Consider the following 13,161-nt stretch of genomic DNA (forward strand, 5'->3'; position numbering starts at 1 on the left):
GATATGAACAGACATTTCTTCAAAGAAAGTACACACATGGTGAGTAAGCATATGAAAAAAATGTTAAAGATTATCACCATTAGGGAAAATGCAAATCAAAGCCCCCAAGGACATATTACCTCATACCCACTAGGATGGCTGTGATAAAAAAAGCAGATAATAACAAATATTGGCCAGAATGTGGAGAAATTCAAACACTCATCTATTGCTGGTGTGAATGGAAAACCAGTTTCTTGAAGTATTAAATACAGAGTTACCATATGATCTGGGAATTCCACTCTGAGTTGTATATGCCTAGGGGAAACAGAAACATAAACCCACACAAAAATGTGTACATAAATGTTCACAGTAGGAGTGTTCACATAGCCAAAAAGTAGAAGTAGCCCAAATGCCCACCAATGGATGAAAAGACAAACAAAAAGCACAAAATATGGTCTATTCATACAATGGAATATTATTCAACCATTAAAGGGAATGAAGTACAGAAAGGATGACCCTTGAGGACATCATGCTAAATGATAGAAGCCAGACTCAAAGGAATGCAAACCACCACATACTTATTATAACATTCCATTTACTTGAAATGTCCAGAATAGGCATCTTCTTAAGCATCTACAGTAAGTAGATCAGTGGTTGCCAGAGGCTATGGGAAATGTGCAGTGACTGCCAACAGGTATGAGATTTCTTTGTGTGTTTGGAGGAGTGATAAAAATGTTCTAAGTTTAAATTGTGCTGATGGTTGCACAACTCTGTGACTAGACTGTTGAATTTGTAGACCTTAAATGGGTTAATTTTATGGTATGTAAATTATATCTCAATGAGATGTCTAAGAAAAGGTTTTTACAGGTGTCAACCAAAAATTGTGTTTGCTCAAAGAGATAGATAGCCTTTATAGCCTGTATGTAAAATAACAAAAAGCAGGGCTATCTTACAGATAATCTTCTTTGTGGGTATAAGATCTTATCCAATGTCAATTTAAGGACAATGACCATTCACAAGAATGTTGTATGCAGGATGTGAGGGCAATCTGGCTGTGACAAGTGTCACCTCATTGATTGCCAGAGTTGATTTGGCTGATCTGGCTGGCTAGCTGGGTATCTCCATCCTCCCTCACTGCTTCATGTGCGTCTCCCTCGAAGCTGCATGCCTGGTCAAGGAGGATGACCTTCCCCAGTAGAGGAGGACTGTTTCTTGGTCATGGGTATACAAATACCTGTGCTCCCCTGCTAGAACTTCCAAACAAGCTCTCAACGTCCTTTTTAAGGAGAACATAGGGCAGTCAAGCTTCCAAGACTCCAGACACATCCAAACAAAGCGATACATGTGGCAGTCGCCTTTCTTTTAAAAGGACACAAAATGAGATGCCTAGTGGCTCAGTGGTTGAGCATCTTCCTTTGGCTCAGGTTGTGATCACGGGATCCAGGGATGGAGTCCCCCACTGGGCTCCCTGCGAGGAGTCTGCTTCTCCCTCTGCCTGTGTCTCTGCCTCTCTCTCTGTGTCTCTCATGAATAAATAAATAAAATCTTTTTTAAAAAAAGGAAGTTGTATATGATATTCAATAAGCAAATGTGTGGAATTCAACCTTATTTCAATAGATCACCTAGCCTAGGGAAAGTATATCAATAAGTAGGATTTTACTGGCTTAGAAAACTTAAGGAGGCACAGTTGGATACAGAACTTCACCAGGACTGTCCTATCTCTTCTTGGCTCAGCTGGCACCCTCCAGGTAGGAGCAGGGTGGCCACCAGGAGCCTCCAGACTTACAGTCCCAGGTGTAGGATCCAGTCTTCTCCCAAAATTGATATGCAGAAATCATTATCTTTCCCACATTCAAATAAAACAAAAATACAATATAATGAGAAAAGATCCCATTCCGAGTAGCAACACAATGTAAATACGTAATTGAATAAATTATTGCCTATATGATATGTGTGGAACCAGTGTGAGGAACAAAAAATGACAAGGAGGGGCAGGAACACTGAGAGAAATGGGATGACATTGACACAATCTTTGTTGTTGGCTGGGAAGTCTCAACGTTGGAAAGCCGTCCATGTTTCTCAAATTAATCTGCCATACAACATACTCCCCGTCAAATTCCCAAAAGGAGCTTTTGTGGAAATTGGGTAATTTTATGGAATTTGACTAGATTGTGTCCAAGTTCATCTGAATGACCGAGTGGAAGAGAATAGCTAGGAACATATCGACAATAAAGTTCACGAAGGAAGGATTTACTCTCTCGGAACAGATCAAAGATTTAAGTGTACAAAATGAAAGAAAACCGTGGAACAACTAGGAGAATATATCAATGAATATTTTTTTAAAATCTTGATGTGGAGTAGGCCTTCATATGCATGAAAGACAGCCAAGAAAGGCAAAGGAAGTGAAAGACACTTTCCTCTGTGAAAATGAACAATTTCTGTGTGACAAAGTCACAATATAAAATCAAAAGAGAATGAAGACCTTAGGGGGAAACAAAGCAGTAGAGTGATCTGCTGGTTGAGGCTTCTGGTATGCGAGCCTCAAGAAAGGAGCCTCAGATCATGCTCGATTTTTTTTTTTTTTAAGATTTTATTTATTTAGAGTGAGTGGGGGTGGGTGGGGAAGGGGCAGAGGGAGAGAATCCTCAAGCCGACTCTGAGTTGAGTGCAGAGCCAGATGCCGGCCTTGATCTCATGACCCCAAGACCATGACCTGAGCTGAAACCAAGAGTCAGGTGCTTGGCCAGCCTGGCTACCCAGGCACCCCAGATTTTATTTTATTTTATTTTGCAGATTTTAAATCCTGCTTCTATCGCCTCCTCCTTGCATTTTCATCTCCCAAAACGGCAACCATATTTACCATCTGGAGTTGCCATGTGGGTTAAATGAAATAAGACGTGTTTGTTCTTGTTGTTTTTCCAAACCTACACATGAGGCTCTTATGGATAAAAGAGAAGACAGGGGAAATAAGCCAACAGGAAATGGGGCAAGAATACAGGCAGGGAAAACTATGGAAAGAGCTCAGATGTCCATAGATAGATGAATGGATAAAGAAGATGTGGGATATGTTTACAATGGAATACTACCCAGCCATCAAAAAAAAATGAAATCTTGCCATTTGCAATGTCATGGATGGAACCAGAGTGTCTTATGTTAAGTGAAATAAGTCAACCAGAGAAAGACAATCATCATACGATCTCACTCATATGTGGACTTTAAGAAACAAAACAGAGGATCATAGGAGAAGAGAGGGAAAAATAAGACAAAAATCAGAGACGGAGACAAACCATAGGAGACTCTTAGCCATAGGAAACAAACTGAGGGTCACTGGAGGGAAGGTGGGTGGGGAGATGGGGTAACTGGGTGATGGGCATGAAGCAGGGCACAGGATGTAATGAGCACGGGGTGTTATATAAGACCGATGAACCACTGACCTCTACCCTCAAAACCAATAATACACTATATGTTAATCAGTTGAATTTAAATTAAAAAAATAAATAAAAGGAATACATGCAGGGATTCGGAGACTGGATCGTGAGAACGTGCGAAGGTGTTCAGCATGGCTAATCGGCAGGTGCTCTTAGATTGGTTAGTGTGAGTGAAAATTGGTTCAACCTCTATAGGGATGAATAATTTGGCCACTATTTATAATACACTTCCCTGCACGCAGTCCAGCCCTCCACAATAACCTGCACATTTAAAGACTCGACGAAATGCACAGATATCTGTGCACCAAAACAAAAAGCCTCGAGTGTGAGGCAGGGGAATCCCCATGACGGCAAGCCCTGGAGGGTGGAGCAGAGAGGCCTGAAGCTCCCCTGCCCCTCTGCCTCTCCAGGGCTTTCTGTATCGGGCCCTGGGCTTCACGCTGGCCATGGGCCTGGAGGCCGACAAGGTGGAGGTGCTGCTGCTGGAGCTGCTGTACAAGACAGACTACAGCAACGACTTTGACCGGGAGGTGAGGGTGCCCGGCAGCCCCCTCCTACCCACCGGACCCCTCTGGACCCTCGGGGTTATGGGCATGTGCTTACTTGTGAGTGCATGAGTGCCTGCATGCTTATGCGTGTACTGGAGTGTGTGTGTGCATGTGTGTGCACAGGTGCGTCCGTGTGCATGCCTGTGTGTATGTGTACCTGTGCGGGCTCCTCCTCTGGCCCCTGCCCGCCGCCCTCAGCCCAGCTGGCTGGGTCTCTCCCTGCAGGGCGTGATTCTGTGCTTTGGCCTTTGTGCCCGTGGCCAGGTGAAGACTGTGCTGAACGTGCTCCATGACTTCGAGGAGAGGATCCAGGAGTCGGAGCAGTCCTGGCAGATCGGCGCTTGGCGGGTAAGCGTCAGGGCTCCGGGGGCCTCGTAGACCAGTGCTTTCAGCACCCAGTCGAGGTCCTCGCTAGATCTCAACAGCAAACTCCCCTCAGTGTCACCCGGAGGCCTCCTCCACCAAAGCTTTTGCTGTTGGATGATCTCAAGAACACAGAGTGGGCCTTTCCAGGACCCAGATATTACAAAGGAGTGCCCACCGGGGGCTCCTCAGAGCAGCGGCAGCAGCGCCCCTGGGTGCTGGTGAGAATGCAGCGTCCCAGGCCTCACCCCCACCCAGGTGAAGAAGCTGCTCAGGGAGCGCTCAGTGGGTACTTCCCACGTGTCGGGAGCTCTGCCTCAGTGGATCAATGGGAGTGGGGTGGAGAGGCTACCCTGCCCTCTGCCCCATAGAGGAGAATGCTGCAGCTTGTCCCAAGGTGTGCAGCTGGCCAGCGGTGAAGCCAGGAGCTGGACCTCTGGAGGCTGCCCCTCTCTGCCACAGGACACAGAGCCGCAGGCTGGCTGAGGCCCCAGTGGGCAACCATCCAGAGTCATTGGTGCCCCGGACTTTGGCCTTGACCTGGAACCCTTGCCCTGGGGGTCTGGCAGTCTGGATGGAGAAAGTCAAGTGCATCTCAGGCTTTTACCCCAGCTTCTCCACAAAGCAGGACCTGAGGCAGGGATTTCTATAGAGGCCTGGCAGGGCATGGGCATGGGCACCCCTGCCCGCCCTGCATGGGGGTTTGGTGGCCCGCAACACCGCATCTCGGGCTGCTTATTCCCACTGGATTCCCAGTATCAGGAGAGCCCCGGGCCGGAGCAGGTGGCTGGCATGTGAAGGTATGGAGGAGTGTATGGGTGGCCTCGTTTAGGGGTGTCCACACAAACCACCTGCTCACAGCTAACAGGTGCTGCGGGCATCAGCCGCTGGACTGGAGCCTCCCTGGGCTGGGCCCTCGTGTGAGTTGCTCACCACTGTGTACCCGGCACCTGGCAAGTAGTAGGTGCTCAAGAAAGATATGTTGAATGAATGAATAAATGAATGAGGATCTGAGGCACCCAGAAAACTCTCAGTTGAAGCACCTTCTGCTGACTCTATGGCTCCTTCGGCCATGCGCCCAGAGACTGTCCACGCGCAGTTGGGGCGGCCTTGCTCCCTCTCAGAGAGGCAAGTTGAGCAAGACCCCTCTTCCTACACACACATCCAGTGGTTCTTCCTCTCCTCGTTGGGCTCACAGAAGGACCATCCCTGGAGGCGGGAGACAGTGAAGAGTGCCCTCATGGTGATATACAGCTGCGTGGCCTCGTACTGCCACCCCCAGATGCTCCTCACCCACGTGGACAACCCCATCACGGCCAAGATCATTCACCACTACTCCAGCAGCTGCCAGGTAACCCCAGATGCCACAGCGCCACATCCAGAGCCAGGCTGGCAGAGTCACAGTCACCTGCCTCACTATCTGAGCACCCCAACCCCGCCCAGCAGACAGCCAGGACTCCTACCCGACGCTCAGCGTTTGGGAAGCCCATTGCCTCAGGCTGGTGCTCTCTGCTGCAGAGGGGAGAAGGGGGACAGCCTTTCCCCCACGGTGCTGGGGGGGGTGAGGGCAGGTCCCAGAAATCACAAGAGGAGCACCCCCTCTTCCCAGCCTCACTCCCTCCCTCCCTCTGCCCTTGCCTCCACTCCCTCCCCTCCTGACATCTGACCCAAGCCCTTTACCAAGGGACAAGAAGTGGGGCTGTCCTCAGGGATGCAAAGGGACTTGCTACTTTCTTGGAATGGCAAGGAAGAAGAAATACAGGATAAAGCAAAAATTATTTTAAATAATTAATAATTGAGTACATGTGACTTGTGCCACCGTCCCCACCGGTGGTCTCCAGTTCTCTTTGTCTTCTAGGCCTAGACTGTGCAGCCACCGGCCGATATGCCCACGCCCCCTGTCCCCAGCCCCTGCAAGCCCCACTCTACCCTTGGCCTCTAATGAATTTGACTCACAGAGCATTTGTCTTTTTATGACTGGCTTGCTTCATTTAGCATAATGTCCTCAAGGCTCCTCCATGTTGTCAAAGCAAAAACAATAAAAAAAAAAAAAGGATTTTATTTATTTATTCATGAGAAACACAGAAAGAGAGGGGCAGAGACACAGGCAGAGGGAGAAGCAGGCTCCCTGTGGGAGCCCGACGCGGGACTCGATCCCAGGACCCCAGGATCACAACCTGGGCCAAAGGCAGATGCTCAACCACTGGGCCACCCAGGCGCCCCAACAAAAATGATTTTATCTCAACTTATTCGGTCCCTTTGGCGACCCACGGGGCTTGGTGTCCTGGCATTGCTGTCGTCAGGCACAGGTGTGGGGGGGCTGGAAGGAGGTGGCGTTTTCAGAGGGGCGCCAGAGCAGTCCGCCTTGTCCAGCCCCCCGCTGGCACCCTGGCCATGTGGCAGACGCCCGGCCCAGGGGCTGAAGGACAGAAGGAGGCCTGCCATCTCGCGGAGCGCCCCTGGCACTGCCTCTCCTTGGGCGTGGAGGACCGGTCCTTACGCAGCAGCAGGGTGCTGACCAGGGCTGCGGCCTGGGGGCTTCGGGCCCACTCACGACGTGCTCCTGCTATTCCCTCTTCTTGGTTTGGGTTCAGGACATCTGTCTCAAGATGGCCTTCATGAAGAGTGTGATGCAAGTCACCAAAGCCATCAAAAACATCAAGGACCTGGAGGATTTCCAATTTGCCCAAAAGATGACTCTAACGGGCATTATAACGGTAGGCTGGGTGGGGGCTTCCTTGGTCCTGGGCGGTCTGGGGGTCTCATGCCTGCCGGCTTCTCCTTGATCAGAGGTTTCCAGAGGTTCTGAGGGCATCTGAGGGGACATGGAGGTGCCGTGGGGGGGCAGGGGGGTGTCACAGGAGTCCCTCCCTATCTCAATTCTGCTTCGGTCCAACTGTAGGATTTCTGAGTATGAGATTTGTCCATCTGACAAAGGGTTTGATGGGCCAGGGATGCGCTAGTGCCTGGAGGTGGCTGGTTCAGGGTGGGCAGAAGGAAGCCCACCGGGCCGCCCCTCTGTTGCCTGGTGTTTCTCCACAGCAGGGATCTAGGGGGTGGGCTCCGTGGCAGGAGGGTCTGAAAGCTCTTTGTGCACAGAGCTTCAGTAAGGTCTAAGAAGCGTCAGCTGCCTGAGGGTAAGAAGCCATGGCAGAGGCAGTGGAGTTCTGGGCAGCTACTGTCCTTTGTCCCCAGACACACCCCCCCACCCCCCCGCCCCGCCAATGCCTTCTAAAGCTGTGGTCCCTGGAAAGCATTGGAGGCTGTCCCCGAGGGAGGTGAGGTTTGGAGAAGGAAATGAACCCTTTTTCCAGCCCAGGGACATAGGCTGTCCGTGTGCAATCTCATGCTACACGAGGGGCACAATCTGGTGAAACAGGCCTTGTCTGACACGTGATGGCTCAGGCAGGGGAAGGGGTTTGCCCAAGGACACACAGCAAGCAGGCGCAGGCCTGAGTGAGCAGCCCTGGCCTGTCTGGAGCCCTGCTGCTTCCCACACCAGATTTTGCTGCTTCCCCTACAATGCTAAAGGCCAAGTGATCCTAAAAACAGAGAATGTGGTATGGGGTGACAGCACCCCATGCAGTGCCAGGCCCTGGGCACTAGCCCTGGGGGTGCCGCTGTCTCCAAGCTCACTGGCCTCACTGGCGGGCCCTGGATGGCTCATTCTCTGCTGTGCCGGGCAGGCCACCATCAAGGAAGAACCCACCGACAGCCTGGTTTCTCCCGTGCGGACGATGGCGATGGAGGCCCTCTCACACCTGAGGTGAGCTGGGCCCCTGTTTGGGCCCCAAGTATCTCTGAGAGTTGGGGCAGAGTCTGAGACCACCCCTCAGTGCTCCTTGGTCGGTGGGGGGGTGGTCACCTACTTTGCCTCCCCATCTCTGTAGCAGGGGCCCTGGGTGGCCGCTCTTGGGGCAGTGGGCCACCCGGGGAGGTGGGGTCTGCTTCCGCCAGGTCTTTTCCATAATTTTCAGCAATATTTCCAGTTGGGCTCTTCTGGGTTGGGAGGTGACTGGCAGGTGGGTAGGCTGTTCTTTGGTCCATTAGGGGATATTTTGAGCAAGAAATCATATGGCACTGGATAGGGTAGCAGGGGGATGGCATCCTTCTAGTTGGGTTGGGCAGGGATCAAAGAATTTAATTGTTGATGCTTTATGATACAGTTAATATAAAGTAATATAATACCCCAGGCTTGCCTTCCTGGAGCCGTCCATTCACTGGGGCGAAATGGGGGAGGGAGGAAGAAGTTATGAACATTAGTATCTGAAGTGGTTGGGTGTTGGGTGGTCTCTGGGAATTCTTCACCTGTGGGGTAAAACGAATGCCTACAGAAGGAATAATAGGGCAGAGCTGTGTATTAATGCATGAATAAGCAGGAAAAAAATCTAGGACCAGAGAAAGGGGGTCCACTAACAAGTTATAATTTTGTCGATACAAGAGGGGCGATCAGAAGGTGCTGGCATCTGACACAAAATAACAGGATTTAGGTAGGAATTGGAAGCTCCAGGCAGGGCAAAATACAGGATATCTTTGGGGGGCAGGTGTTTAAAGTTAAGTAGAATGGTAGCTGATACCCTGGCTCCACCCCACATCTTTATATAAGGATCCCTGGAGTCTGGATGTGGCCCCTGGGCACCTCGGAGCTTCTCTAGGTGATGCTAGAATGCACCTAGGCTTGAGAACTATTGATGAAGAAATAGGAGAAGAATGAGTTAGCAGGCATCAAGCAGCCAGCTTCCACCCCTGAGAGTTCATTAAATCTCAGATGGCTGAGCTCCACTCCGAGTTTTTGATTCAGTAGCTCTGAGGTAGGGCCAGAGAATTTGCATTTCTCGGAAGTGCCAAAAACCCTTGGGTCAGGGCCAGCCTGGGAGGCGGAGTCTATGGTTATGGCCGGGGAGGAGTCATGGAATGTTTCCAAGCAGCAGAGGGACAGGCTCAGAGTAGGCAACAAGGAGGAGAGCTGCCTGTGGGCCCCTGCGTCTCCCCATCAGTCACAGACACAGTCACTGGAGGGGAGCCAGGGCCCCTGGGGAGGGAGGGATGCATGCCTGCACCCGCCGCCGGGGAAGCTGTCTTCTCCCTCATTCTGTGCCATGCCTCTGCACCCTGGACTGGGCAGTGGGGTGGCAGGGTCTCAACTCCCTTCTGACCCTTCCTCTTGTCCCTTCTTCTTTCCTTAGCAATCTGAAGCCTTTCTACTCCATGGAGGAAAACAATGAGCTGATGGATATCAGTATTCACTCTGTAATTTCTCTCCAACCCCCAGCAGAGGACAATGAGTCCATTCAGGTAGGTCCCTCTGGGCTGCCTCATTTTCCGGGTCAGGACTTGGAAGCTTACAACAACTTGGGCAGTGCTGAGAGCACGCCGCCTTGAACCACCTGTGAGTGGTTAAGGGCAGCAAAGTGCAGTAGGCCCTATTAGTTAGTGTAAGGTAACGTTAGCTGCTGTAACAGCTAAACCCTGAAATCTCCATGGCTTAATAAGGAGACAGTTTATTTCTCACTCAAGTGAAGTCCAGCTGGCAATAGGGGTGGAGATGGAGCTGCTGCATGCAGTTATTTGGGAACCAGGCTGACAGAGGCCCTACTATCTTTAGTGCATGGCCTAAGGTCCCTTGGGATACTGATATCCAGCCTAGAGTGGAAGAGAAAGAGTATGGATGGAGGCTTTATGAGCCACTCTGCACCTTTCACTGGCCAGAACTCAGTCAAATGCCATGCCCAAATGCAAGGGGTGCTGGGAAATGTAGTTCCTGACTAGTTGCCTGTTTCCCAGCAACAATGTGGAAAAGGAGGACAAACCTTTTGTGAACAGGTAGCCATCTCTGCTTCAGTGTCCTAGTCCCAGATGAGGAGTCAGAAGAACTGGGTGGTGGGGGTTCATTTTCTTTCTTTGTAAAATGGGTTCCTCTTTAGAGGTGGTCTCGTATGTCACATGAGAATATAGGTATTAAGAACCCAGTCTGAGCTGAAGTAAAGGGGTGAGTTTCAAACCATCTCATACTTCTCAACCCTGACATGGATCCTTGCAGCGTCCTGGTGGGTGGCTGTGCATGTCCCCTCATTGCTGCTGGGTACTCTCCTCTCTTGGCCACAGACCCTGTATGCGAATGCGATGCATGCCCTGGAGCAGCTGATGGAGGGTCTCATGCAGAGGCAGCTGGACCCCAAGGGGCTGCAGGAGATGGTACACGTGAGTTCCCTGGTGGAGGGCCAGGAGCCAGGGATGGCCACCCCTCCCAGAAAGCTGGCCTCATGGTCAGATTCTATGGAAAACAAGGGTATGCATTAAAAATTGTTTCACTAATTTTATTTTTTTATTTTTCATTCTTTTTAAAAGATTTTATTTTTTTATTCATGAGAGACACAGAGGCAGAGACACAGGCAGAGGGAGAAGCAGGCTCCATGTAGGGAGCCCGATGTGGGACTCAATCCTGGGACTCCAGGATCACACCCTGGGCTGAAGGCAGGTGCTAAACCACTGAGCCACCCAGGGATCCCACAGTAATTTTATTTTGATAAAATTTCAGATTCACTGAAAACTTGCAAGGAACTCCTGTATACCCTTCACCCAGATTCACAATTGTTAATCGTTTGCCACATTTCCTTTTTTTTCCTCTTTGTCTTCCCTTCTCTTGTTTTACACACCACCACACTTTTGAACCATGAAAGTTGGTTGCAGACGTCGAAAACAAAAACACCTGGTATAACAACAGTACAATGAGCAAAATGGGGAATAATGATGTTGACACAATGCTGTATTCTAATCTATGGCCAATATTCAAATTCCATGAATTATCCCAATAATACCCTTTATAGCTCTTTTCCTTGATCCAGGATCTAAGCTGGATTACACAGTGCATTTATTTACCACATCTCTTTAATCTCCCTTAATCCAGAACAATTCCTCAATCTTCCATAATCTTGGCATTTTTTGAGGGGTATTGTCTAGTTTTTATTTTTTTAAAGATTTTATTTATTTACTCATGAGAGACAAAGAGAGAGGCAGAGACACAGGCAGAGGGAGAAGCAGGCTCCATGCGGGGAGTCCAACATGTGACTCGATCCTGGATCTCCAGGATCACACCCCAGGCTGCAGGCAGCACTAAACTGCAGTGTCACCAGGGCTGCCCCACAGTGTCTTTTAAAGAACAGAAGTATTACAATGTTAATGAAGTCTAATTTGCCTTTTGTTTTCTTTTTTTAAAAAAAGATTTTATTTATTTATTCATGAGAGACACAGAGAGGCAGAGACACAGGCAGGAGGAGAAGCAGGCTCCAGGCAGGAAGCCCGATGTGGGACTCATCCCAGGACTCTGGGATCAGGCCTTGAAGCTGAAGGCAGATGCTCAACCGCTGAGCCACTCAGGCGCCCCTGGTTTCGATGTTTTATGTAAGAAATCTTTGCCTGGTCACAGAAGTCACAAAGATTTTCTTTAGGAGTTTGTAGTTTCAGGTTTCACAAGTAAGTCTAGGATATAGTTTAAGTTTTATATGTGGTGTGAAGTATGGATCCAAGTTTGTTTGTTTGCTTGTGCACAGACAACCAGCTGTTCCAGTTCCATTTGTTGGAAAGACTTTTCTCCATTGAATTATCTTTGCATTTTTGTCAAAAATCAACTGACCACGTATGCATGGACCTGTCTCTGGCACCTCTTCTGCTTTGTTGACCTATTTCTTTATCTTTGCACCAATGCCATCCCATCCTGATTACTGTAACATAATAAACCTTGGAAACAGGAGCAGATAGTATGAGTCCACTGACTTTGTTTTGTTTTTGCTGCTGTATCCCATAAATATCCATATGTTGTGTTCTCATTTTGTTTCAATACAGAGTACATTTTAATCTCTCTTCTGATTTCTTCTTTCACCCAAATGTTTGAAGATTTTCCAGAGATCTTCCTGTTTTTCATCCCTAATTTAAATCCATTGTGGTCTGAGGACACCCTCTGTATAATTGGAGTCCTTTTAAATCAACCCAGACTTACCTTGTTGCACAGAGTGGTCTATCTTGGTGAGTGTTCTGTGTGCACTTGCCTACTGTTTCAGGTCAAGGGTTCCTAAGTATTAGGCCAAGCTGGCTGGTCGGGTTGTTCAAGTTTTCCCTGTCCTTCCTGATTTTCTGTCTTCTTGTTCCACCAGTTTCTAAGAAAGAGGTACTGAAATCTCTGACTCTCACTATGGATTTATATTTTCTTCAGTTGTGGTAGTTTTGCTTCATACATTGTTAAGCTCTGTCACTGTGTGTGTGAACATTTAGGCCCTGGAGCGCAAGGCAGGCTAAGCTTCTGGACCTTTCACCCACAGACAGACATTTGGAATAAGGCCAAACCCGTCAGCCAAGCGCCATCTTGGTCAGGATAATGGGGACACAGTCTCTGCCCTCTGCCTCATCTCCCTCATGGAGGTGCCTGGAAAGAGAATGAGAGGCTTCCAGAACCACCCAACACCTCTGAAATTCAGACTCTGAGTGGAGAGACGAGGCGGACAATAGCTGGCCAGGAAAGGCTGGCCTTGGGATTTTAATGGTGTCTTCTGTGTTCTGGCCTCTACCCATAGCTCCTGGAAAAGTGGATCTTGTCGGAGAAAGAAGGGGAGCGGGAGAAGGCCACAAACCTCCATCTCCATCTCATGCAGATCTACGTGCAAAGCATCGGTGTCTGCGTGAGTCCTGGAGCCCCCAATCCCCCAGCCTGCTTCTCTGGCACCCACAGAAGAGTTCCTGCCTCTATTCATGAGAAGAGGGCACACTTTCAAAATCAAGTTCTGCCCCCTGAAGAGTCCCTTGGGAAGAGGCTGTCTCATTTGGGAATGGCAGAGGAGGCCCCACTAGGA

At 49.4% G+C, this 13,161-nt stretch overlaps 1 protein-coding gene across 10 annotated transcripts in view; it reads left to right on the forward strand.

The window, feature by feature from the left end:
* The window catches only part of MROH2A (maestro heat like repeat family member 2A), a 46,832-nt gene that overhangs the window by 20,806 nt on the left and 12,865 nt on the right, over positions 1-13,161 (forward strand). For 9 of the 10 annotated variants that reach the window (XR_013363413.1, XM_077869305.1, XM_077869306.1 and 6 more), the window contains 8 exons: positions 3,818-3,937; positions 4,181-4,303; positions 5,517-5,669; positions 6,913-7,035; positions 8,005-8,084; positions 9,505-9,613; positions 10,424-10,519; positions 12,886-12,990. Coding sequence is in view for 9 of the 10 variants with exons in the window: in XM_077869305.1 (XP_077725431.1) it covers positions 3,818-3,937; positions 4,181-4,303; positions 5,517-5,669; positions 6,913-7,035; positions 8,005-8,084; positions 9,505-9,613; positions 10,424-10,519; positions 12,886-12,990 (909 nt within the window). In the remaining variant the exon portion in view is untranslated. The remainder of the gene's footprint in view (positions 1-3,817; positions 3,938-4,180; positions 4,304-5,516; positions 5,670-6,912; positions 7,036-8,004; positions 8,085-9,504; positions 9,614-10,423; positions 10,520-12,885; positions 12,991-13,161) is intronic. The other variant, XM_077869307.1, reaches the window with a different exon arrangement.

This window comes from Canis aureus, chromosome 24, assembly GCF_053574225.1.
Source record: "Canis aureus isolate CA01 chromosome 24, VMU_Caureus_v.1.0, whole genome shotgun sequence".
Classification (NCBI taxonomy): Eukaryota; Metazoa; Chordata; class Mammalia; order Carnivora; family Canidae; genus Canis; species Canis aureus.